This window comes from Panulirus ornatus, chromosome 36 (assembly GCF_036320965.1).
Source record: "Panulirus ornatus isolate Po-2019 chromosome 36, ASM3632096v1, whole genome shotgun sequence".
Taxonomy (NCBI): domain Eukaryota; kingdom Metazoa; phylum Arthropoda; class Malacostraca; order Decapoda; family Palinuridae; genus Panulirus; species Panulirus ornatus.
The window spans coordinates 9482939-9510612 of NC_092259.1; the positions used below are offsets into that span (position 1 = coordinate 9482939).

Sequence of the window (27674 nt, forward strand, 5' to 3'; positions counted from 1 at the left end):
TGCCTAACGTATGATGACCTAATGTTTACGCACTTTGAATATCCCTAAATAACAACCAGAGGGAAATGCGACGTCGGGAAAATCTCTCCTTGACGACTGGACCAAAAGGGTAAATGTCGAAGAAGCGTCGGGAAATTTCCCCTCCCAAACTGGAAAGGAAAAAAAAAAAAAAAAAAAATGTCGAAGAGGCAGCGTCGGGAAATTTTCCTCCCCGGTGACGAGAACAAAGGGAAGATGTGGTCCTCCAGGAAGCGATGTCGGGGAAATTTCACCCATGGGAGGTGAAGGTGTGTGGGGGTGAGGGAGGGAGGCTGTGGGGCGTGGAGATAACGGGAGGAGTTAACCCTTAAGGGGTAGTAGGCGCGCATAAGATCAGGCTTATCATACCTAAATGGTCGCACCGTCATGCTCAAGGGTCGCTCTTATGCGGTTGAATAATTAAGATAATCCTTATCAGGTCGTCTCTCTCGAAACATTCGTACGATCAGAGAGAATTCGAATCCTGGCAGCAGCCAGCCACGTTCCAACACTCCTCCCGAGTTCTGGGGGTTCTCGTTCCCCGCTGTATGTCACCAGCCTCTTACAAACCTTCCACGGGTATTTTGAACGTCAGATCACCTCCATAAACCTTTCTAAAAACCACATAAAACTCCGTATCTCACGCACAAGACTCACGTCACCGAGAGGACATTACCCGAGTGTAATACCTGTACCGTGTAAGTCTACAAGACCAAAATAATGTCCGCCTTTTAGGGCCAAAATACGGACTGTGGTATTCCTGGAGACTGTCATTACGAGCGACGAGTTTGTAAAAAGTTGTATGAAATGTCTCGGTATAACCCGGAGCCACATTAGGTGCCGGCGTCTGCGGTGATGCCTCTGGCCCACATGTCTGGCAAAACGACTTGAAAAATGGTGTTAATAGAAGTGCATTATCTGGGCGGGTGTGTTAATTACTGGGTGGTGACGGCCATGTTGTGGCTGGGAGGTAGGGATGACAGGGTCTCTCTCTCTCTCGATGTGAGGGAGAGAGAGAGAGGGAGGGAGGGAGAGAATAGCCGGCGAGAGGGTGAAGACGGAAGTAGGGAAGAGGAGGAAAAATAGATGGTTTGGTAGGGAGCGAGAACAGGAGGTCTTGAGTGTTGGGGGAATATTCTTGTGGTGATGGTGTCAACCACGTTGACACTTGGTGAGGGGGGATTCTTGTGGAGGTGGTGGTGTATATGAGGAGTCATCATCATCACCACCACCACCACCACAGAAGCAACACTGAACAATGACATCCACCCTCTCCCAACACACACCCCTCCCCTCTCCCCCGCCTCAATCACCACCAACCACCATCACAGACACAAAAGACCTCCTCCACCATCACCAACAACAACAACAACAACAACAGGAGGCCAGGCGGGAGGGTCCGGGTCAAACGCTGTAAAGAGAACGTTTAATAAAAACGGTCGTATGGTTCCCTTGGGGACACCCCCCCCCCCCCCCCCACACACACACACACACACACACATCATGTCCCTCCCTCTCCCACTCGCTCCTTCTGAGCACTCCCTCCCCCTCCTCTCCCTCTCTCGTAACCATCGACCACGGTGGTATATATTACCAGTGCTACCCGCCAGGGTATCGGGGGTGGGTTTAGCCTCTTCCTGGGCAGTGGAACCAGCACTTCGGTAGCTGTCAGGTTTCATTCCTTTGACTGAAGTAGCCGTCTTTTCTCTCACAGCCTCACCCGCACGAGGGAGGTTGGCTTTCAGGCAACAAACATACAATGTCTCCTCTCCCGACTCGTGCAACTTCAACTACAAAAATCCCACAACACCCCCAACAACGCTTTTAGATTTTTCCTGCGGTGAGCGCTACGCGTTAGCCGTGCCTCTCGGCAAAATCTCGTCCTTAAATACTCTCTCTCGTAAGTCATTCACCGCAACGTTCAACACTACCCACGAGAACCTGACGTGAATATCGTCATTTGTCCAGACGATCTTGTACTCTGTTGCCCAGAGAGTGTCTTTGCATCGACGTGAGAGAGAGAGAGAGAGAGAGAGAGAGAGAGAGAGAGAGAGAGAGAGAGAGAGAACATGAACAACTTAAATGTAACACACGTGACGAACACCTCGATCGAGTCTGAAGCACCTTCCTCCTCCTCCCTCCCTCCTCCTCGCGACGTTTACCGCCAGAATCTGAGTTTAAAAAAACCCCTAATCTCTCTGGCAGCACAAGAGCCATTAAAGAAAAACTCTCTTCAAGAACTACAGTCGTTGAACTAGTCTCCTGAACATGGCCTCTTTACTCATCTCCTGGTAATGGACCTGAACGCGACCCTCACCGTGAGCTAACGGAACATTTACCGAACCGATAGAGTCGAATCAGTGTATTGAACTAGCGTCTCGAGCCGGTGAAATGAACTAGTGTACTGAATCACTGAAGTGAAGCAGAGTATCGAACCGATGAATCAAACCACTGTGTCGAACAAGTGTGTCGAAGCAATGAATAGAAGAAAGTGTACCAAAACAATGAATCAGTCGAGCGTATCAAACCGGGGGATCGAACCGAAGCATCTAAATACCAATACCTCACGGCAAACCAGCACGTCGAACTGAACTGATCTGTAAAATCAAACTGTCACATTAAACCCCGCCACCATGATCCACCCACCCCACCATTCCCCTTACCTCCCTCCTCCCAGAACAGAACAAAACCAGCCTCCTGACCAAGGCCCATTAATTCCTCCCTTACTAATGGACGAGTTGGCAGCCCCTGTCGTGTTAATCGAACCACGGTCCATCCATTGCAAGAGTTAGGCCAAAAACCACTGTTGCCACGGCGGCGGGGGCGGGGGGGGGGGGGGGGGGGGGGGGGGGGAATCTTTGTGGCGAAGACCAGTTGTAATATTTTCTCCTTTTTCTTTCTCGAATATTCTCTACCACTGCACTTATGCTGTCAGCATTCACTACGTCCTCGTCAGTCCTGTTATATTCATCCACTACCCTCGCACTACACAAGTCTCTCTCACGGCAGTTAAGGCGGACTCGTGTCTGTCACCGAGGGACTTCCAACCTTAGGCTCCGACCTTCTGGGAGCAAGAAGGAACTTGAAAACACTTCTCATGGCAGCATAAGAATACAATCCGGTACAGACGGCATGCGAGGCCCAAACCCCTCGGTATCACACTCGGGTAACGCTCTCGAGAAACACACGCAACGAGCACTTCACAGGACCCCTGTCAAGTGGTGCTGGAGATACACACTCAAGAGAACGGGAACTCAGGGAAAAAAACAAAGAAAACCCCGGTCAGCAACACACTCAGAGAACAACGCACTTAAAGAGTATACACTCAGGGTAAATGCGAGACACTCGCGAGGTATACTGCAGGAACGCACTTCAAGACACACACTTGAGGAGGAAGGGACGCGAGTAATGCGCTCTCTGCATTCCTCAATGATAGCCACTCGATCAGCCGGGGCAGAGAGAGAGAGAGAGAGAGAGAGAGAGAGAGAGAGAGAGAGAGAGAGAGAGAGAGAGGCGAGAAGGCCTCGGTTATACCAATGTAAGTGAAGGGCGGGTAAGAAAGGGAGTCAAGAAGGCGATAAATCCCTCCTTCACTGATCAATACTCGGCCTTAATGATACGACGACGCTTTTGCTTCAGAAAGCCGCCTCTGACACTGTCTTGCCTCCTGAGTCGCTCTTAAGGGCTGACACCTAACATGGCTGACGGTAAGGGTTATCATCGGGTCGAACCAAAGGTCAGGGCATCATATCCAAGGGTCATAACGTCGCGCCTAATGATCGTCCCATAGTCCTCAAGGATCGTACCGTCGTGCTCAAGGATCGTACCGTCGTGCTCAAGGATCGTACCGGCGTGCTCAAAGATCGTACTATCGTGCTCAAGGATCGTACCGTCGTGCTCATCGATCGTACCGTCCTGGTCAAGTATCGTACCGTCGTGCTTAAGGATCGTACCGTCCTGGTCAAGGATCGTACCGTCCTGGTCAAGTATCGTACCGTCGTGCTCAAGAATCATACCGTTGAATGCATTATTAGCGATTATTTAATTATTCATTTGGGGGCATTTTTCAAAAAAAAAAATCTAAATAAAAGGTTTCAAAAATAAACCGAACGATACGCCAAAATATTCACGTATTTATGAATGCCACTATTTTATGGAAGGTTTTCAAAGAACGTTATGCTTGTTGTGTTCCCACTTTTTACCCAGTCACTCGAAATAGTGTGCATTTTCACTGTTTGGACTTATTGCTTATTTCTAGATCCGTATTCTTCGTCTTATTGCGACACTGAGAGAGAATTTACATACATATTTATCAATATATTCATTCATGTGCTACCTGTATCACACACACACATTACACACACATTTTTTTTTTTTTTTAATTTTCCAAAAGAAGGAACAGAGGGCTAGGTGAGGATATTCCAAAAAAGGCCCAGTCCTCTGTTCTTAACGCTACCTCGCTAACGCGGGAAATGGCAAATAGTTTAAAAGAAAAGAAAATATATATATATATTCCTCAAAGAGAGAGAGAGAGAGAGAGAGAGAGAGAGAGAGAGAGAGAGAGAGAGAGCCGAGCTGAGCTAGCCTGAGGGTATATGTAACTGGACGGGGGGAGATGAAAACCTCCAACTAATGGAAGGCACAAGAGAAGAAGGAATGTAATTCTCCTTTGGGTGACATAAAGGGATATAATGGTGTATACGACTGTCAAATGGATTCTGATACTGTGTGTCTGGAGGGAGAGGGTTTTATAGCTTCCATCCAGGATAGAAGGGAGGTAATAAGCTAGGATGGGGAGGATAGTAACGGTATATGTGAACGTATTAGGAAAGACTACTCTCTCTCTCTCTCTCTCTCTCTCTCTCTCTCTCTCTCTCTCTCTCTCTCTCCACGCACACACACACACACAGCAATCCCGCCACCTACCAGGCTAATGGCCTAAGACTGAAATCCCGGTGAGGGCAGTCGGCTCATAACCAACTCAGCTGTTCATCTGGTCGAAGGCAAGAAGAAGAAGAAGAGGGAGAAGGTGGATCAGATCTTATTATCAAGAGATAACATTAAATTCCAAAAGGTTACAGTGAAAAAAAAAAATGGACTCCTTATAGACATTATACTCCTGGGAAAATGGCGGTTGACAAAGCCTATCTACTTTCTCTGATAACATATTCCTCTACGGAGACTTCTCTATTGACAGCGAATGCAGACATGGCTCCCTTAGCTGTGTATACCTCGCTTCTATGTACTGATATCCAGCGTATACTTACCATCTGTATCCCTAATTAGCGTATACCTAGCCTCGTTATTCATAGCCGATATATACCTAGATATATTCCGAAAGATATATACACGGGAGCTCTGTATTTCTCAGAAGACGCCAAAAATCCTCCCACATAAAATATGAAGAGCCAGTCTGATCTCTCGGCGACGCCCGCTTGTATATTGCTTTTATGAACCCATAAAAATCTGCGAGAAGTGTGAGCGCGAATTTGCAACCCAGTCTTATATTTTTCTCCCGTGAGGAAAAGTTTTCAGGAAGTGATAAAAAGGACTGAAACACTAGCGAGGGAGATGTTGCCGGATTGGATCGAGATATAGAGTTGCGAAGCGTTTGTTTACACGGGACGTCATCTAGGTGTATAGGAACGAGGCTTCCGTCTCAGAAGGCGTATGAGAAAAATTGCTTTTGCTTTCGATGGGCGCTACCAAAGTATACAGAAACGAAGCTTTAGCATAAGAGAGGATACTGGGGTGTAGTAAGAACGATGCATTTCCTTGCAAGTAGGCGCTACCGAAGTGTGTACAAATGGAGTGTTTGAAATCATACGTTATCGAGGTGTATAAGAACGAGTGCTTGTTTACGTGAACGAGCGCGGAGCCAAATACGATATCGCACTTCGTATATATTTATATCTGTTGTACATGAGAGAGACAGAGGTGCTACATGCAAATTAACTGCAGGCATTTACATCTCCTTTGTTTACATGAGGTAGTGCGATGCTAAATGCGGGTCCATCTGACCTATTTACATTTTCATTTGCATGAGAGTGCGATGCTAAATGCAGATTCATCTTAGTTATATACATCTTCATTTGCATGAGACGGCAGGATGCTCACGCCTTGAGAACACGGGTACGACGCTACGACACGAGCACGACTATCATACCCAAAGGGGCTTACAGTCGTCTTTAAGGCCCTACCGTCCGTGTGCTCAGGGGCTGAGCTGTTATGATCATACGGTTAAATGGAGATTAACCTTACGTACTACCAACAGGATGACGCTCCATCTCAGTCAGGCTATACCCTGCCAGAATTCAAACCAGATGGCCCATATCCAACCCAGGTCTCTCTCTCTCTAGTAGATAAATGGGTACCTAACTTAGGCTGGAGTGTGTATCTATATACACACATAAGAGTAAAGGAAAGGTACATACGTACAAGTTTGAGACGGGGCAAAGCGAGCGTAAAGTGTAACTCTCCCCATAACACACGCATACACAAACACATACGCGCGTGCGCGTCCTTATAAACAGATGCAAAGACGTAAAGATTCAACCAGCCGAAAAATCCATCAAAGTATATCCCCAGAAAATCGTCCTCGATTTTTTTCCCTCTTTCTCTCCCCCCTTTTATATCGGGTACCCAATATTTTGCGAACTGTCATCTGGATTCATCCGTGATGCGCAAGGCGAACGCTTCCAAGAACACGTTTCACCGCCCTCCTCCCACGCATCAGTCAGCTGAGCGGGTATCAATTGCTCTCGCTAATATTTCCGTCGACGTTTCACAAAAATTATAATGTTACAAATTTGTTTTGGTTTCTTGTTGCAGTAGGTAAAGAAATAATTGCATATATATATAATTTATATATCGGATGTCTCCGTATTCTGCTTTTATGTTACGTGGTGTGAGCATGTGTTGACAGTGAAACTGGTTGGTATTTGATACTTGGGATGGCTGTGTTGGCAATATGGGTGTTGGTAAAACAAGTGGTGGCAATAATAATGTTGGTAATTCATTTTCTTTATGGTAGAAATGTTGGCAGCGTACGTGTAATTATAGCAGTGTTAAATTAACGTGAGCTATGTAAACGTTGTACGTGGAGACAAAGTTGTAGTTTAACACTGTTTGTGGCGTCCGTCCACAACATAAGTGCAACACAACACAACAGTTGTTCCAAGGTCCAGCGAGTGTTGCGGCGGAGTGTTGCAGGAGCGTAGAGGGGGGAGTGGTAACGCTGGTGCCAGAGCCACAACCACTAACAGTTGTACGTCATCGTCTGTTGGCGTCATTCCCTCACTTATCGACATACCTCGTGCCTCTCCTTCCTTCGTACGGTGCTCAGGGAAAGGGAACAACTGATGCATAAAGGGAGTGTTGAAAGGAGGGGAGAGGTTCATGGGTCTGTCCTAGTGTAAGACGGCATTGATTTTTGGCCCAGCGCTTGGAAATCACCATGGTAGCGAGAGTGGTATAGTGGTGGTAGTTGTAGCGGTGGTTGTGGTGTGGTGGTTAGATGAGACACAAGACATGGCGGTCCGTAGCGACGGGGGTATCTGCCAGAAGGGGGACAGTTATGGTATCATAAGCTCCTCATCCATAAAGATGGAGATGGGGGGGAGTGGAGGAGAGAGACGCTCGTGATGGTGGTGGTGGTGGTAGGGGGATAATAATAATAGTGGTGATTCAGAGGAAGTGTGAGTGATGCTGGTAATGTTTGTTGGGGATGGTGGTGATTTCATAAACCATTTCTGTTATCCATCGCCCCTTTCCACTATTAGTTCCCATTCCTATCATTCACCACCCCCTACCGTTATAGGCACCACATCCACTACCATTATAATCACCACTGCTATCATACATCACCCACTACCATTATAGTCACCACTGCTATCATACATCACCCACTACCATTGTAGTCACCACTGCTATCATACATCACCCACTACCATTATAGTCACCACTGCTATCATACATCACCCACTACCATTATAGTCACCACTGCTATCATACATCACCCACTACCATTATAGTCACCACTGCTATCATACATCACCCACTACCATTATAGTCACCACTGCTAGCTATCATGCATCACCATAATCATGTTTCCCTCCACCAACACACGAGGAGCATCTTCAGACTCCTATCATCAGTCATAATAACTCCCTCCCTCACTTCCCATTCAGTATTTCCCTCATGTTTGGCCTCTCTCTCTCTCTCTCTCTCTCCCTTTCCCGCCCTCCCCTTGCGAACATCTCCTGTCAGTCATACAGAAATCTCAATACACCAGGGGTTAAGGCGCCTCTGTTCTTAACAGTCTTCCACAGCTTCACCCTATCTGTCTTTCCTTGCTACACCCTACCGTCTTCCCCTGTCTCACACTGCCGCCCTTCCCTGCATCACCCTGTCTGTCTTCCCCTGCATTACCCTGTCTGTCTTCCCTAGCCTCACCCTGTCTGTCTTCCCCTGCTTCACCCCGCCGTCTTCCCGTGCCTCGGCCTGTCTGAGGATATAAGACACTAAATTCTTAAATCCTAGCGTTCCCTTTCATGGCATCCTTAGCAGGATATAAAAACCATTGATCCTAATCAGAGCATCGTGTTTGGAAGGCGAAGTTCGTCGGCTCTAGTTGCAACAGCTCTCCAAAGTGTCGGATTATTGACCCCTTTGCTAGCACGACGGTACGACCCTTGAGCACGAAGGTTGTGGCCTTTAGACACGACGGTACCACCCTTGAGAGCGACGGGTGTGACCTTTAAACACGACGACACGACCCTGGACTGTGATGGTCTGTTTTTGACCTTCAGGTAAGGTTCAGGTCCCATAATTTACCAGCGTGATATTCGACCGCTTTCCTCCCAGGCCTGCCTTTCATCAGCAAATTTTGGCAACCTTTCTTCATAATACGATTATCTTCATAACCCGAAGTGTATACAAATGTACCATTAACAACGTCTCAAATAATCATGTTTATGTGTACGTCCGACTGAAGTGTTATAACTAAGAACTCTGTCGTATTTCCTATTCTACCTGACAGCATATACTCCTAGATTATGGCACACAATCCTAACGTGGCATAATATTCTAAAGTTATGATTCTAAAATTCCTAATGATGTATAAAATTAATTTCATAAATTCGAGTTAACTCCCGCCGTGCTACAGTCTGTCTCCAGAGTTTTCCGACTCTGACGGTACATTGCAACTTGATTGTTTATCATTTGCCATCTCAAAGTAAGACTATGTTTTCGTCATACTCAAAAGACGAAATGAAAAGCAAAGTGCAACGGCTTTTTCTCGCGTAAATTCAAAGGCTTTCGTAAGGACGAATGTATTCAAGTTTCCATAGTTTCTAACACCAGTGTACCACACACAAAGGGTGCAGTTAGCCAAACATTGCCTTCTCCCCGCTTCTGTAGAACACATACAATATCCTACCCTTTGGTCCCGTGGGGAATGTGCACCTCTTACCTTCACCTCCCTGATTCTTGATTCCTTTTGGCTCTCGATTATTCAGCCTACTTTTTTCTTTCATATAATCCAGTTAACGTTTACAGCCTTAGCTATCCCAAGGCCGTTATTAATTATAACTGTTCTAAACTGGTACTATAAGGTTTAATACTGAACATGTACAAGTGTTAAAATTGTTCAGTCTCACTGAACCGTGCAAATCTCATCCAACAACTTTCAAAAACATGTTCAAATGTACATCAATTCCTAACATTAACACAAAAATTCTACATCACCACAATAACCCTCTGTCGAGAAATATTTTGGAACAGTCTTGGACAGATACAAAGACTTTAAATCAAGCAAGAACGACCGTAATCGTGTGCTAATATAAAGTTTCTTCCAAGACCGATCAAAGTACGCACGGAGGCTTCCAGTCATGCAAGAGCAGTCGGTGGTAACTGGCAAAGACGCTGAGGACTTGGCCGGCCACCAATCAGAGCGCGTGTGGCCGAGGCGCGGAGTCACATGACCGCAAGACGTGCGCTCATTGGCCCACTCTTCCCAGCTTATATAATCACGATTTTTTGGCCACATTTTCCCTGCTCTCTGCTACTACTCTCTGATGCTTTTCCTCTCATATTGTGTCCGACTTCTCGCGTTTTCTTAAAATCACCCGATTATTTTTCTCATTTCATTCTTACATGTGCATTTTGTTTTGAGTGGATTTCCCCTCTTCTTTATCATTCCATTTCTTGATTTATCTTGCAATGTTCACTTACAGTTGTCTTTCATACCCTATATAACGTTCTATTGGGGAAGGGAGCTGTACACTTATTAGACCTATCTCTTGAAAATTATCTTATCATACAATCTTTCAAACTCCTGCATGCTGACCACATTTACCACATCCTCTTTCAGTTTATTCATCAACTACTCACACTGTGAAAGTACTTCTTAACATCTTTATCAATGTTTCTTACTCGATTTCATGTTATGTGTATGGGTTCTTTTATCTACATCTTTCTCAGCCTTTTCGTCGAAGAGGTACTCGATTTTTCTTTTCTCACACTTGCTCTTCTCGTTGCCTTTTATCTCACGTCTGCCCCATTATCTTTCATCGTATCTTCCCTGCTCTTCTTTGCCTTTTTTAAAGAGCCCCTTTCCCTTCCTTTCTTTTTTCCCCCTCCTCGCGTCTGCCCCTGCCTCCGCTTTGTTATATTCCATCGAACCCGATGCATCCTCCTCCGTCTGCAGGGGAGGACGAGGAAACAGAGGGTCGGGCAGGTCAGTCAGCCAGCAGTGCAGGGAGTTGGAAGGGGTCGGGACAACACACATATGGCTACACAGACCAAACATTCTCAAGAACTCGTTCAATTCCTTCGGGATAATGAGGGCGTCTGTGTTTACAATGAGATGGTGAATTAGGATATCATCTTTCCATTAGTTTCTTCAGACTGAGCAGTTACGTAGTGACTCCTGTCGCTCAAACTCGATGAGAAAATTCTTTTTATAATTATCAAAGACCAGTGGCGTCCCCCTACACCATCTTCTGCCACGTCTACTCCGGGACACTGTACGAAAAGGTCTTGCTGGCGTTGACGTTTGGAATATAGAGAACTTAACCTTACATCTCATGGGATCCAGGCCTGAACAGCGTTCTCCTCCATGGAAGGCGGTAGCTATACCAATCCTGGAATAACGTCATAGGATCTGGAATAGGTGATGTAAATTCCCACCTTCCAGAGTTCGGGAATTGCCGAGTGGTGCAGATGCCATTTAAACCAAGTCTGTGTGATTGTAAGAGCGATGATACACTACGCGTTTCCTCCCGGTGCTGCTGGAACGCTGATACGAAACGTGTTCCCTTGCTGCTCCAGGAACACCAGAACGTTCCGTCTTCCCTGCTCCTACCAGAGGACTGGAATACACCATGTTCCCTGATGCGACTGGAACACTAGAACGCACCGTGTTCCTTACTGCTGTTAATGGAACACTAGAACGTTCCGTCTTTCCTGCTGCTGCTGGAACACTGGAACCGTGTTCCCTGCCGCTAATGCTACTGGAACACTAGAACACACGGTGTTCCATGTTACTGCTGCAGTGAATGGTACACTGGAACGCTCCGTGTTCCCTGCTGCTGCTGCTGGAACAAGGGCCGTGGCTGGGTCCCTCGCGCCAGGGTGCACTGACCTGCTGGCTTTCTTCCAGTTATCCAGGTCTCCCAGCCTGGCTGCTCCAGTAGAGGAGTCCCCCCGAGTTAATCCCTCGGTGATCAGGGTTGTTCCAGGCCAGGCTGGAACAGCCGGGCTCCAACGGTGTCATCCCTCTGTCCTCGAGGGTTGCTTCAGTGATGATCTCAGTAAGACGCTCCCAAGTCTTGTACATGTGTTTAACATGGCCTGAGTAACCAACAGGTTTTAACCTCGAGTAAGGTTGCTCTCTCTTCTCTCTCTCTCTCTCTCCCTCCGTGGTACGTTCCCTCATTACCATATCAAACTTGATTAGACCGTCTTGTTTGTCAGGTACAATATGGCTTCTCTTTCTCGACCTCTCCTGTACTCTCTCTCTCTCCCCCAGTGCGACCCAGATATGTCTCATCCTCCGGTGTAACTTCACACTATTCCCGCCTTTACGTTCGTGTGTTATTGCTGCCTTGACTTTTTGCGGGCCTCGGTCATGGGTCTGTAGCATTCTCTTGCCCCGAGTGTCTCTTTCCCGTTGACTGTGTCTGCTTGTGGGGTGAGAACGATGCTGTTGAGCAGCAGCTATTTCCCCTGGACGTTTTTAATCTGTTGTTGATCCGTTCCTCGTCTTCTGTTTACTCTTCCGGCTATTGATTTTACCGTTAGTTCCCTAAATATGTCTAATCTTTTCTCTTAAGTCCCGATGCCCATATTTTGCTTTGCTGTTCCGCTACACGTTTTCCACTGCCCACCTACCCATTTTTCTTCTGCCCAGATTCCCACTTTCCACTGCATTCATCTCTCTCTCTCTCTCTCTCTCTCTCTTGCCTAGTTCTCTTATCTCTCCCATGATCTCTTCTGGCCTACGTAACATATTCGTACATCAACCTTAGTTAACCTTATTAAGTACGAGAGTACGACCCTTTGATTATGGTGTCCAGGTCTTTGACCCGAACCTAAATTGTACCGTCGTGCTTAAGGGACTGTACCGTCGTTAACAAAGATCGTACCGTCGTGCTCAAGGGACTGTACCGTCGTTATCAAAGATCGTACCGTCGTGCTCAAGGGACTGTACCGTCGTTCTCAAGGATCGTACCGTCGCACACACAAAAGGTTGGGTATCTCTACTTAAGCCGTCCGCAAGTTTTTATCCCTAGGATGGCCGGCTGCTAAGCTGTTGTGCCGCGTTGTTCCCATGGCGACCCCGTGTATCCCAGGTCCCCCAGCTGGCCAAGAAGACCTCCCCCCACCCACAACCTCTCTTAGCCGCCCCCTTCCCTCCAATAAATGTGTGGGGGAGGGGGCGTTATCCCCTATATCTGCCCCTTTTCGTTGGGGATTTCCTTACCTTTCCTTACCCACCCTAAATATCGTTAGGTATTTCTTTACCCCCCTAAAATTGTTTTTATTCTCATTCACGACAGTGCTTGATTCCATGTGATAGTTGCATTCATTAAGTGGTTTATACTTTAGATTACGATGGTATATGATCCATTAAAAGTGTAATGGTTTAATGCTTTCGATACAGTGGTTTACCATTAACGGCGCAGTGGATGAATTTTTAAAGTGCAATGTCTAAGTCCAAAAAGTAAACGGGTTTAGACTTGGTAAAGTGGGTTTAAATATCAAGGTTGTGGTTTAATGCTCTGAATACAATTACCTAGTCCCAAGAGAATAGTGGCTCCAAGTTAACTTTGGGTACGATATTTGAACCTCTTGAGTACGATCGTCAATACTGATGGCTCAATTTTTCATTAAACTCACCTCGATCTCCTGAGTGAGCTCGGTAATTCCATCCATACAACGCAGCCTTTCAAGTACGAACGACTTAATACTCTGATACGAAATCTAACCCATCAATTACATTACCATTAACCTTCAAGCATGCAAACATCTAAATGGGTACAACAATCTCACTTCGTTTTGCATGAGACTCTTTACTCTCCCCTCAGGTAAATGTCAATCACATGAGTCCAGCTTCAGCTCCTTCATGTAAATATTTGACATCATCTGAGTCGTGATAATTCTATTGAATAACAAGGAGAAAAGAAGAGCAAGAATGGCCATGAGCGACGAGAGCCCGTTACATTCTCGACGATTCCTCTCAGGCCGCTCGGTAGCAGCGCCCGGTGCACGACGATTCCCTCTTTTTCTCCCTCCCATCAGTAAACACCGCCTTAAACATTACCACGGAGCATGTAGTGCTGGCGTACCCTCTTGCCTGGCGCTGATGATTTGATGGCTTTTGCACAATGGCAGTGTCTGCCCCTTTGATCAGGGCGGAGGAGGTGGCAGGGTAGGAATAATTACGGAAGGGGAAGAGGAGCGGGGTGGAGTGACGAGGTTAACAAAGATTTCCCGAAAAATGTTGGGGAGCAGAGAGGGAGAGAAGAGAGTATTAAACGACGTGAATTTCCTTTTCCTGTGTTCTATAACACTGATGTTCGACTGTCCGTTTGATAATGAAAGTATGAGGAATCTAATCATGTGAACGAAAACACGAGTCTTGAGTGTCATGGACTTTACTTTGGTGATTTAAATAACCCCTACCACTCCATCTTACCGGTCTGATCCCTTGTCCTTTCAGTTTCTCATTACAAAGAAACTACTGAAACACATACCCAATTATACCTATGCGGGATTACAGGAGTACCGGATTATATAGTTTTAAATGTGCGTAAGACTACATATACATCCGGAAGGATACATAAAAAGATTTGATGGCTTACGCAAGATTATCTGCAGTCTTCAATGTATAGCGTTGTATATAGTCATTCCCTACCCACCTCTCCCTCCCGCTCAACAGCCAATAAGAGAAGAGTTGAAAAGGAACAACAAGCAGTTTGGTGAAAGTGCACTGCCTTGGAAAATCTACACAAAAATACGAGTCGAAAAAGTTGCCTACTTGGAACGGACACGATCTCACTGTGGCTACAACACGAACAACAAGCAGGCCTTATTTATCAATGAAGTAATGAAGTATTTGTCTAATTCTGATGGCAATGATAATCTTTTTATTTACTATAGATGAAAGTAGTTTACTCCAGTATTATTCTACAACACCAGCGGAAAAAAGAAAAACTTTTGCCTATGTTGCTACATCCTGTTATCTTCATATCAATATTTCCGATCACTGAACTTCAATGAAACGAAAAGAGATTTTCGTATATATCAAATTCATATAAGTTAAATTTGAAAACCTGGACCTCCTCGGACAGTCTCCGGTTACATATACTTGGAATCGCCGGTGTATATGATTAAACGTGTACGCGATTACGTGTATGAAAATACACGTGAAGCATGAAAGTTCCTACGCGACGACTCTCTCTCTCTCTCTCTCTGATCCAATTTGCTTGCACGAGAAGTGAGGTTGTTGAAGGCGCTCAGGCCTTTCCTTAACCTCCTCCCTCCTCCCACCACCCCCAAGCTATCGGGCTCAAGAGAGCTTCGGGTAAGAGTTCCCGATAGCTCAAATCTTGATGAGATATGTAGATGGAGAAGCCATCCTGATAAACTATTCGTCGTTTTATAGTGCGCGCGCGCGCGCGTGTGCGTGTGTGTAAATTTGTGCACGTACACGTGACTTTATGTTTGCATGTTTTTGTTACGTTTTTAGGCGCATAGTGTGTATACAAATGTACATACTGTATGTACATATATATATGATGTGGCTATGTATACAACTTTCTTCGTGTGTCAAGTTTTGACATAAAACTTAAAAACTTCATTCTGTACCATATCAGCGTTGCTGTTCGTCCGTATCTCTCAATCATACAAACATGTCACTTCTGATTTCCGTAGGTATCAGAACGTAAATTCATTTCTATTATAATGCCATTTTATACATTTCTTTATTCACCGTACAATTTCTTAAACTGTCTTTCATCCGGTATATATCTGCGAATTCATCCTTGATAAATGACAAAATCATCGATTACATGCTCCTAATTGCCATTCGGATCTAAAATATATTGTTAAGCATTTGGATAGTTAAGTGGACTTGCAACTAGTAAAAGGTTGTTTGGGTGGGACGAGACAGCGTCCTGCCCTGTGATTGGTTGTCATATTCCCTGGCCTACGATTGGCCCATTCATATTCCTTGGATTTCTGATTGAGTGATTCGTGTTCGCATCGCGGGAGACAGCGACAAAGCAAAATAAAATAAGTAAATAAATATATGTATATATATCCCTGGGGATAGGGGAGAAAGAATACTTCCCACGTATTCCCTGCGTGTCGTAGAAGGCGACTAAAAGGGAAGGGAGCGGGGGGCTGGAAATCCTCCCCTCTCATTTTTTTTTTTTTTTTTCCAAAAGAAGTAACAGAGAGGTGGGTCAGGTGAGAATATTCCCTCAGAGGCCCAGTCCTCTGTTCTTGACGCTACCTCGCTATCGCGGGAAATGGCGAATAGTATGAAAGAAAGAATATATATATATATATATATATATATATATATATATATATATATATATATATATATATATATATCCCATCTACCCACATTTGATGTAACGGGTAATGTATTACCCTTTTGACATATTCTTCCAACACTAAACATAATTCCATTTCTCCAACAGGATTACTGGGCGCCGAAGAACGGGCCGCCGATTCTGGACAAGTCACAAGACTGGAAGTTGTTGGCTGGACGTCAGAACGAGACGCACACCATGATCCGCGTTCGTCGCCCCATCACACCCAACACAGCCGACGACATTGAAGTATTCGTGAGTATTACCCCAACAACAACACTGAAGTAGTCGTGAGTATTATCCCAACAACAACACTGAAGTAGTCGTGAGTATTATCCCAACAACAGCACTGAAGTAGTCGTGAGTATTATCCCAACAACAACACTGAAGTAGTCGTGAGTATTATCCCAACAACACTGAAGTAGTCGTGAGTATTACCCCAACAACAACACTGAAGTAGTCGTGAGTATTATCCCAACAACAACACTGAAGTAGTCGTGAGTATTATCCCAACAACAACACTGAAGTAGTCGTATTATCCCAACAACAACACTGAAGTAGTCGTGAGTATTACCCCAACAACAACACTGAAGTAGTCGTGAGTATTATCCCAACAACAACACTGAAGTAGTCGTGAGTATTATCCCAACAACAACACTGAAGTAGTCGTGAGTATTATCCCAACAACAACACTGAAGTAGTCGTGAGTATTACCCCAACAACAACACTGAAGTAGTCGTGAGTATTATCCCAACAACAACACTGAAGTAGTCGTGAGTATTATCCCAACAACAACACTGAAGTAGTCGTGAGTATTATCCCAACAACAACACTGAAGTAGTCGTGAGTATTACCCCAACAACAACACGGAAGTAGTCGTGAGTATTATCCCAACAACAACACTGAAGTAGTCGTGAGTATTATCCCAACAACAACACTGAAGTAGTCGTATTATCCCAACAACAACACTGAAGTAGTCGTGAGTATTACCCCAACAACAACACTGAAGTAGTCGTGAGTATTATCCCAACAACAACACTGAAGTAGTCGTGAGTATTATCCCAACAACAACACTGAAGTAGTCGTGAGTATTATCCCAACAACAACACTGAAGTAGTCGTGAGTATTATCCCAACAACAACACTGAAGTAGTCGTGAGTATTATCCCAACAACAACACTGAAGTAGTCGTGAGTATTACCCCAACAACAACGCTGAAGTAGTCGTGAGTATTATCCCAACAACAACACTGAAGTAGTCGTGAGTATTATCCCAACAACAACACTGAAGTAGTCGTATTATCCCAACAACAACACTGAAGTAGTCGTGAGTATTACCCCAACAACAACACTGAAGTAGTCGTGAGTATTATCCCAACAACAACACTGAAGTAGTCGTGAGTATTATCCCAACAACAACACTGATGTAGTCGTAAGTATTATCCCAACAACAACACTGAAGTAGTCGTATTATCCCAACAACAACACTGAAGTAGTCGTGAGTATTATCCCAACAACAACACTGAAGTAGTCGTGAGTATTATCCCAACAACAACACTGAAGTAGTCGTATTATCCCAACAACAACACTGAAGTAGTCGGGAGTATTATCCCAACAACAACACTGAAGTAGTCGTGAGTATTATCCCAACAACAACACTGAAGTAGTCGTGAGTATTATCCCAACAACACTGAAGTATTCGAGAATATTATCCCAACAACACTGGAGTATTCGTGAGTATTCTAACAACAACACTGACGACATTTATCAATCCAAATCTTTGAAAGAGTTCGAGGATGTACACTAAGAAAACCATGGCAAAAACATTAGGCTTTTCTCAGTATTATCACTACAACAGTAATATCAGCGAGATACTGAAGAAAAGAAAATTATATATAATATACTTTGACGACAATATCCGTTATGTCAAGACAAACTATTTTCTATATTCATTTTTCGGATGTTTAAACCGCTTGGTTTATTCTGACCCGACACGTCAAAACCAATTGGTTGACTTTCCTCTAACATGTTCATAACCACTTGACATTATTCTGTACAACGTGAGACCCACTAAAGCCATTCTCATAACACGTTCCAACTGCCGCATTAATTTACGCAAGCAATCGAAAACTTCTGTAAAACCACATTATGTCAAAATTACTTTTTTAATGCCTCAGGAAATGAACTTATGGATAACAGGTATTATAAATACATCGGTCATTTCAATCGTGAGAACTTGAACTTTAGCATCGTAGAACATTAAAAGATTTATAAACTCAAGAATGTACAAATAAGCTTAAAGGACAAATGGAATATGTGAATTAAGGTCAAATATACTGATGAATGAGACTTTTTTTCTAATGGAATATGTGCTATTAATAAGGTCAAATGAGAAATTATCTATTGAATGAGACTTCTTTCTACTTATTGAATACCTTATTTATAAATAAAAACTTTTTGATTTGTCTGTCGTAACATGACAGTTTCCTCGTACTACCTCCCCATTAACAAGCATCCCGTACAAACTCCACCTCAACAAGCACCCCTTACTAACCCCCATCCCCCCCCACAACAAACACCCCTTACTAACTCCCTGTCTGTCCATCTCCCTCCACCCCAACACAACCTTTACTAACCCTACCCCATAACTACCTTCCCCCTCCCCCATCTCCTGCACCCCTTACATACTAACCCCCCACCTTAGTAACGACTTCCCCCTCCCTCCCTCAGGACTGGCCGACGTGGATACTGTGGGCGTGGCACCCACACGACCCTGGGGACGACCTGCACCCGGACTACCACCAGCAGCACCGAGGGGCGCGCCAACTCTGCCTCCTGTCCACCACCTGCTGGCCTACCCCGCGCTCCCACGCCTCCGTCGTCGCCTCCTCCAGACACCTCCTCCTCCTCCTCCTCCTCCTGCTGTTGTTGTCGGCGCTCTTCTCGCCTCTCTTATGAACCGAAGCATAAAGCCCTTCAGCCACAGCGTCTCAGCGGCCCTGACGGATACCGTCGCCTAAACAAAAATGGAGGGGGGACGATTTATTACGTGTTCTAAAGAGTTAATAAAGGTCAGGTCAAAGGGCCGGCCATCATTAATCAAACAGGGGAGTCATGGAGGGGGTTATGAATCACACAGTTCAACCAGGCTGATGTCTGCCTGCCACCGCCGACCCCAAAACACGGATTTACTCTCGTCTTCTCAAACCTTATTAATGTAATGGAATCAGTGCGAGGAAATGGTCGAAATGGGGCAGAGTCGGTGGTCGTTTTCCAAATGGGGAAGTTAAACAAGGTCGCTTTCCAAATGGGGAAGAGTCTTGTAAACAAGGTCACCCTCCAAATGGGGGTAGTCTAAAGGTCGTTTTCTAAATAAAGTCAGGTTTCCTAAATGAAGAAAATGTCGTTTTCTGAGAGAAAAAAAAGTTTTTAAAATCCTTGTGTGCGAGAATCGATCTTCAACCTGAAATTTCAGATACAGTTACAGACGTGTGGGCGTGCATACAGGTAAGTACTTCGTCTTCCCTGAAATCATCCATGATATTACAGTAGATGTATGGTAATTAATACAATGCCACCTGGAGGGGATGAGACTCGAGTTTGTAGACTGCCAATTAACTTGACTCTTCATCGTACTCGAAAAAGTCTTCAGGGATATCATACCAGATGATGACTCAAACCAGGCTTTATCTGGTACTAGGGAATTTGATTTGTAATGCAAGGATGTTCAAAGATGTTGTGTCCCAACCCCACATCACTCGCAGTGTCGTCTACCCACACCATTGGTCTAGGGAGGAACCTCTGATCATCCCCCATCCCACTACTTTCTGTGGCTAGATTCCCCACCCCCAGGGTGTATCTCCTTCCCTTCTGCCTTTCAACCATTCAATAATTCGTACGGTCTTAGCAAGGACCAGGGCAGGTCACTACCATCACACAAGCACTCGTATGTGCAGAAACACACACACACGCACACCCCAGCTTAAGCCAAATACATATTTATCGACCAGCCGCCGCATGGGGAGGATGAACACCTGAGTTAGGGATGGGCCGACTAGTGACGTGCCAAAAATTTGAACCAATGCGGACCCGGCCCTGGGCGGGCCCGTGGTGACTCAGTGACGCTAGCCAATGCACCACTGGCGCCCACTACGTGGATATGAGCATAAGCATTTCATACCTACACATAGTAACTTACTCTTACTAACGAATATTTACCTACGTTTAACCTTCCTATATTACATTACATTATAATTCTCTTTGATTTAATTTTTTTGTTTCCTGTACTGTGCTTCATGAGGATAAATTTCACAAGACGACAGTGGTCTGCGTTACTGTACACCATAAGAAAAATCATTTAGGCTTGCGATCCCTTTGCTTATGTTTGTATAGGGGATAAAGACGCAATATCTTATACGTTTTGACGAGTAAAATGACTGAGAAAGGTCGACTTTTAAGATGAGACGGCACAGGTAATTGAAAGCCCATATATATATATATATATATATATATATATATATATATATATATATATATATATATATATATATATACCCTACGCCAGTTACCCAATCTATCGATCAACCTTAAGGGAAGATGAACAACTGAGATGACTGTGGACATACTGCATCAACCTGGTTCGAACCTATGCCCTTGACCACGGGCGACCCGTGAATGTATCATGGTTAAGCAACGATAACCGCCACACCACGTCTTATATTTCTGAACTTGAAACTATCTTAACTAACACTAGAAGAGACCATAGCCTGACTTGCGCTGGGAGTTCTGGAATTACCATACTAACTATATGGTCGCTTCGATGTTCGAATACAACCGTGAAATAAGCAGTTTTACGCCACGATTTCTTAATACACCTTTGCTAAGTAACCAGAAGTGAATGAAAGGTGGGGAAAAGGAAGAATAAAATGTCTCTGAAATAAGCCTTGATCCGTAAATGAAATCGCACTTATATATATAGACACACAATCATACAATGCATATACTATCATATTCATACATTTCATTACGCCTATACCAAACCCCCAAATAACCAGAGTTATATGTTTTTGTATAATGTAAGGATTTATATATAAAATTCTCACATGTGAATTAAACTTAGAGTTAAGATAAATGATTCCATGTTCTTATATATATATATATATATATATATATATATATATATATATATACTTTAAATAACATTATACCTGATTTTCATCTTATATTCCTAAGTCATTATCAGTCTTTCTAGTGACAATATCCTACTGTAAAGCAACGCAGATTTTCTATGCGACAACATTTACAATTATTAGCATAATTAGCCTTGAGAGGGGAAATTATCAATATGGGACACTGCACTATAACAATAAGCCGATCCAAACAGCAATAGTTCATGTAATACTTATATATATATATATATATATATATATATATATATATATATATATATAGTGATTCATGCTGTTAACATTAGCTTCCAGGGTACGTTTGGTTAATGTTAACCTTCGTTCCATATTGTTACAATTTCTTCCAATGTAACTCACATTCACATTAGTCGAGGTGTCAACTGAAAATAATCGAATTAGCTACGGTGTTAGATATTTAGTTTCATATGTTAAACTGTTTCTTCTGTTAACTTTGCGTGGTGCTATTTTCGTTTTCTACCTCTGTCAATTTCCCAGTTATATATAAAGAGAGGGGTCATTGGTCAATTCCGTCGGTAGACTGCATAAATGAAAAAAAAACTTTTTACGTGGACTGTGAACCTGGATTCTGGATTCAACCCAGCGCTGAGCACGTCGCCGGTAAGAGCATGATGGTCGTCATAAGGCCAGGTCAGTCTACCAGAATCGTAACTTTGAGGATAAAATTCTTTAATTCCAAGAAAAAATGAGGACGTTTCATTTACTGCTAATCATTAAGAATATATAACCAATTTCGTCTCCATGTAAGGTTTATAGCCAAAGAGATTCAGCATTAACGAATAAGATGCTTAAAATTAACACTGATGACAGCTAACCAGAACACAGGTCCAGCTTACGTTCAAGATGAAGGTGGCTGATTGTTTTGGCCAATCAATAAAGGCCATCATCATCTAGGAATTTCAACCAGCGGGAAGTTCAAAGACAATCTTAAGAATACATACACTCTCACAATGCACTGGGATTATTTTGTTTATCTAAATCACATGTATCGGGTAATATTTGTTTTATTTTCTCAAAGTCATTGTTCGATGACTGAGGTTATCCTTCACGTACTTTTAATTGTTCGCTTCTCTCCGTAATGGCTTTAAACTATCGATGTAATGTTGTGTAGATAGTAATATAAACACAGGGGAGTAATGACGCTCAATTCCAAGAGGAAAAATTTATCCCGAAATTTTGTGACGAGATTCGTATGGAGGATGGTTAAGCGAGCTTCCGCGAGGTGTTCTCCAGTACTAAAATTTCAAATCCTCACATTCTAAACTGATTTCAAGACACACTGATGATATACATATATATATATATATATATATATATATATATATATATATATATATATATATATATATATATATATATGCGAATTCGTCCTCTCTACGAGTCTAGTTAGGGAATCAGGGAGTTTGTGTATGTGTGGTATATCGACTTTGTTCAAGCTTCTCCAACCTCCTTCTGTACTTAGAGCTAATACGCTGTTCCCAAGTTTTCTGTGTCAATTTCAGCTTCTTCAGCCTTAACCCTGATCCATCACAGTCCAGACTGACTGAACTTACCTGACCTTGCTCCTCTACGAGGAAAAGTAACCTTACCCTAATAAAATTATATAAAGGAACGGTCGTTCGGCTGGTTAAATGTGTATATTTCCCAACTCGTGTTTGATCTCCACTTAACCGTATAAATAAGCATTTGTAAATACTTCGGATATAATTCATTTACCTCACAACTTTCCCTACACTTATAAATACGAATGTGTATTTCAAAATAATCTGCTCCTGAACTTGTAAACAGAAGGAAAGGAATTAATGTTGTATAAAAGTAGCCCATCCACTTCCTGCTTTCGAGGCAAATTAACCCTAATTCATCAACAGCTTTATATATAAATATATATATATATATATATATATATATATATATATATATATATATATATATATACAACATAATTCCTGGATATGTTTACGATTTTCATATATAATTAGCGAATGGAGAAGTCAACCATTTAATCTACAGATTTTTACTTAATAATTCTTGGTACTATTGTATAAATATACATATTTCAGCATTTACAATGTCTTCTACAAAAAAGCAGAGAATTGTAATTCTTTTACTGACTGGCATAATGTGGTCATATATATATATATATATATATATATATATATATATATATATAATTATATATATATATATATATATATATATATATTTGTTTCTGTAAATATCAAAATGGTGTAACTGATTCAAGCAACAGAAATTTATCGAAATATCAAAGTTGATTTGTAAAAACTAACATGTATATTATGTCATCTAAGATTAGGGGTGAAATTGTAAATGATTTAGCTGAAGCCATTTAAACATACTACTGCTGTAATATCATATATATATATATATATATATATATATATATATATATATATATATATATATATATTAATTTATAATGTAGAATAGAGCTTGTTGCTATTTTTATACATTTTATATTTCATACAATGTATCAATGCATTTGTTTTCATGTCTATTAAGTGCATTCAACGGGTACAGATATTGTTTTGAGTTTACAACTGTATTACTTATTGTATAATTACCTTTATACATCCCTGATGCTGTCGTTGCACAGCAAACTGTCATGCAATAAACATGATGAGAAAATAAACGTGGAGTGTAACCTGAATCCTTTATATACGATTCGAGTTCATACACACAAATACATAATACATAGGAGGAAAAACAAGGTATGTGTGGGTATATATATATATATATATATATATATATATAAATAATAATAATGATAATAAAGGGGAACACGAGGAAAAAACTTTCCCCTTAACACATAAAAAGTAATTAAACACGAAAGATACGGAACACTCGATAATTCTGAAGGTCTATTTTGTACAATTATATACGGACTTCCGTGGTGTAATTAAGCAGTACTCTTGCAGCAGAACAATGTACAAGAATTAGAAATGAGCTGTACAATACAGTTTTCATAATAAAAGAGAAATCATACAGTACAGATGAGAGTAATTCTGTTATTATTAGAAACAGTGGAAATTTATAAGCACCAGTAAATAATAATAATAATAACGACAAACAGTTGGACGGAATATTCAACCGTAAATTTACCTAACCTAGCCTAAACTTAATAAAAGTTTATGGAAAGAAAATCCCGATCGCACATACCGTACCAATTCTGTTTCAAATAGGTAATAAAGAAAGGAAACCCCGATGGTCACTTTGAGGAACGTAACTCTACACATCATAGATTTTTTTCGTCCACTCTTGATAATCATATGAAATACTCAGCTCTTTAATCTTAAACTTGAACGTCTGCAAAGACTTTTGTCACCGTATTTCTAAATCACATTATGAATGTGGGGATACAGGTTTGATGATTAGAAGTGGTATGCTGTGTTCAAGATGATTAATCAACATGGAACAACAAAGTATACATCAATAATAACCAAATAAGAATTTCCTTAATTATAACTCTTGAGCCCCTTTAACCGCGTTACTGGAGCCTGGAGGATACATCACAATTATTAACACAGAAACTGTAGTTCCTGGACGATTGTATTCCTGTTTCTAAAGGCCCTAACAGTTCATCAACGCTGCGCTACTTCCAGTGGCAGGAAAATGTATACTCCGTTGGTGAGTGAAGTTCTTTAACTAGGCTGTACTTCAAACGATACAGCCTTACAAATGCTGACTTTTCACTGAGCAGCAGTCAATTAACGCGTAAAAACTGGGTGGGTAAAACATACGGAAAAATCTCTTACCACTCATTATTTCGTTCCTCTGCCAAGATATGAGAGAGAAAGAAAAGAAGAGACTGCAAAATGAGAGAGAAGAGGGTGAGGGGCTATGTAATTATCTGTTGTACAGTACGAGAGAGTTCTATTACACTCGTGGGACCCCATTTTTAAACTCAAAAATTTACTGTTAAGAATGAAGAGCTGTGCAACTTACACATTCTCTTTGTGTTGTGAGAATGACCTTGTGGACAAGGCCAGCAACCCAAGCGCGTGTATGTATGGAAGAAAAAGACAGCAAGTTGGACCAAAGAGAGGAACTTAACAGCCACTGTCACGCTGGCTTACCCAAGCGATTATCGAGCGGTTTTGCTCCCCTGGTCGGTAGCTGCCTACCAACAGCTACCTACCACTATGATTCTCAGTGGGTGTTGTGAGTTTACTTGTTTTTGTTAATTTGTCAAGTTTACTTCTGAAGCTTCGGGTCCTACTGGCGAAACAAAAAATGAGCTGAAATAAATTGATGTTGAAAAGTTACTTTATATTAGTAATCTCAACACTACAATCGTAGTATCTTACGTTGGTGAAGTATGCTAGGATATTAATAGGCGTTTTGTTTAAGTATGGAAATTTGGGGTTGAAAGTCTATGAATCACAAGACACCACAAATGAACAAAGTAAACCTCAGCTTACCGCAGTAAACCAAGGTAAACCACAAGAAAAACACCAGTAAACCACTGCACACCGCAATACACAACAGTAATCACCTGTATACCGTGGTAAACCCCAGCCAAGCACAGAACCAGCACACAGCCACATGAACGATTTTATGTCCCCAGGAAATTTCCAGGATTCATCTCCTTAAATTGTCTGCTCTCTCCAACGTCCCAAGTACTAACTTGTGCCCGTGGGTGCTGGACAGCTATACCACATCCCAGGGGAATATATCTCTGTGTATATGTGTACTGAGTGCATGCAATTAGGTTTAAATCTACACTGACTACAAATGTAAATTAAGCAGTACTACATAAAGCAAGGATTCTTTTCTTTAATTTCAAATTTAGCCAACAAAAACCCAAATACTCCTGAAATAAAAAAAAAATAAATACCTTTCATTTTCATCTTTGAATGTGAAACCTGTTTTCTACCTCACGTCTAATTTCGCCTCCACCCTCCTCTTCTTGTCTAAATACACAAATTTGCAACTACAATTTTGTCCATGTCATACACACACTACAATTCCCTATATAGATAAAAAAAAAAAAAAAAAATACGGGCCATTTTCTATTGACAGGCAATATCAAATTCACTAAAATGTCGGTTGGCATTATATCGCCTGTTCATTACCAATTTCTGAACCAATTTATAGCTGCTAATTAGCACTATTTGCAGCCATTTACTTCCCCGGTGCTGGAAGGGCGTTAATTTCCCAGCGCTGTTATCTCTGGCCGACACCCGCCTTCACAAATTAGTTCCAGGGAGGTTCCAGGAACAGAGAAAACAATTAGGTAAGACATTAAACGAATCGCCAAACTTTTTTTCGGGGGAAGATGGAGTCAGTACTGCGTAGGAAGGTTTGCTGCATGATCTACTGTCTTCTGGTTTGGTCTCCCAACCCCTCACGTTTTCTGACGAGTGTTTAAGTTTAAATCTGCTGTGATCCACTACGGTTTGCTCTGTCCCCCCTACGTCTAATAAAGCCTTCCGTGGTTTAATTTTGATTTGTGATTCCCTCCATGGTCTTTACGGTTTACAAGGATTCGTTGTAGTTTAATGTATCCTTCTGTAAACCCCCCTTCAGTACAGTAGTACGACCGAAGACGATACTATGGCCCAAAATTTTTGTTACGATGGCGTGATCTTAGCCAGCCAGCATCAGCTGATAATCCTAGTCAGCCAATGCCAACCCCTCGTTATCCTACAGACCGCATACCTTCCTAGCCGGCCAGTGCCATCCTAGTGTCCTAAGCAGCATGAGGAAGCCTGACCACATCATCCTAGCCTGCCAAAGGCAACTAATCTATGTCGTCCAGCCAGCCAGACGCACTCACCCCATGTTGACCTGCCGGCCAGTGACATGCCTCTTGGCCAACCCGCTCACCAAGCCCATTTGGCCATGTCAACTACCCAGGTCATTTGGCCATGGCCAATCAGTCCACTTTGGCCACCCTGACATTATCATTGCACTGTTCATTTATTTGAACAGTACCTCTGTAATGTCACTGTTAGCTAGCTGTCCTGAACATTGCAGTTTATTTCCTTACATATTTCTCATTAAACAGTATCTCTGTTATGTCATTATGGTCTAGGTTTGTGACATAAGCATTAAACTGTTCATCTCTGTATCAAATGCTCAGTTGGTCTGATTTACTGACATTAACATTGCACTGTTCATCTGTGTCTCTTTGAACAGTACCTCTGTAATGCCTATCAGATGCTCAGATGGTCTGTGGCATTATCATTGCACTGTTCATCTGTGAACAGTACCTCTGTAATGTCACATGAAAACGAAAATAATAAAGTGAACTTTACCGCATACGATGCGCTGTAATGGTCCCTGCATGGATGTGGTCCTGGACGACCTATTATCGTTTACCTGCAA

At 42.6% G+C, this 27674-nt stretch overlaps 1 protein-coding gene across 3 annotated transcripts in view; it reads left to right on the top strand.

The window, feature by feature from the left end:
- The window catches only part of LOC139760316 (DBH-like monooxygenase protein 1), a 40749-nt gene extending 16792 nt beyond the window's left edge, over nt 1-23957 (top strand). For all 3 annotated transcript variants that reach the window (XM_071683311.1, XM_071683313.1, XM_071683312.1), the window contains 2 exons: nt 16233-16379; nt 18853-23957. In XM_071683311.1, coding sequence (XP_071539412.1) covers nt 16233-16379; nt 18853-19080 — 375 coding nt within the window. In that variant the 3' untranslated portion in view covers nt 19081-23957. The remainder of the gene's footprint in view (nt 1-16232; nt 16380-18852) is intronic.
- Nucleotides 23958-27674: the final 3717 nt, after the last annotated feature.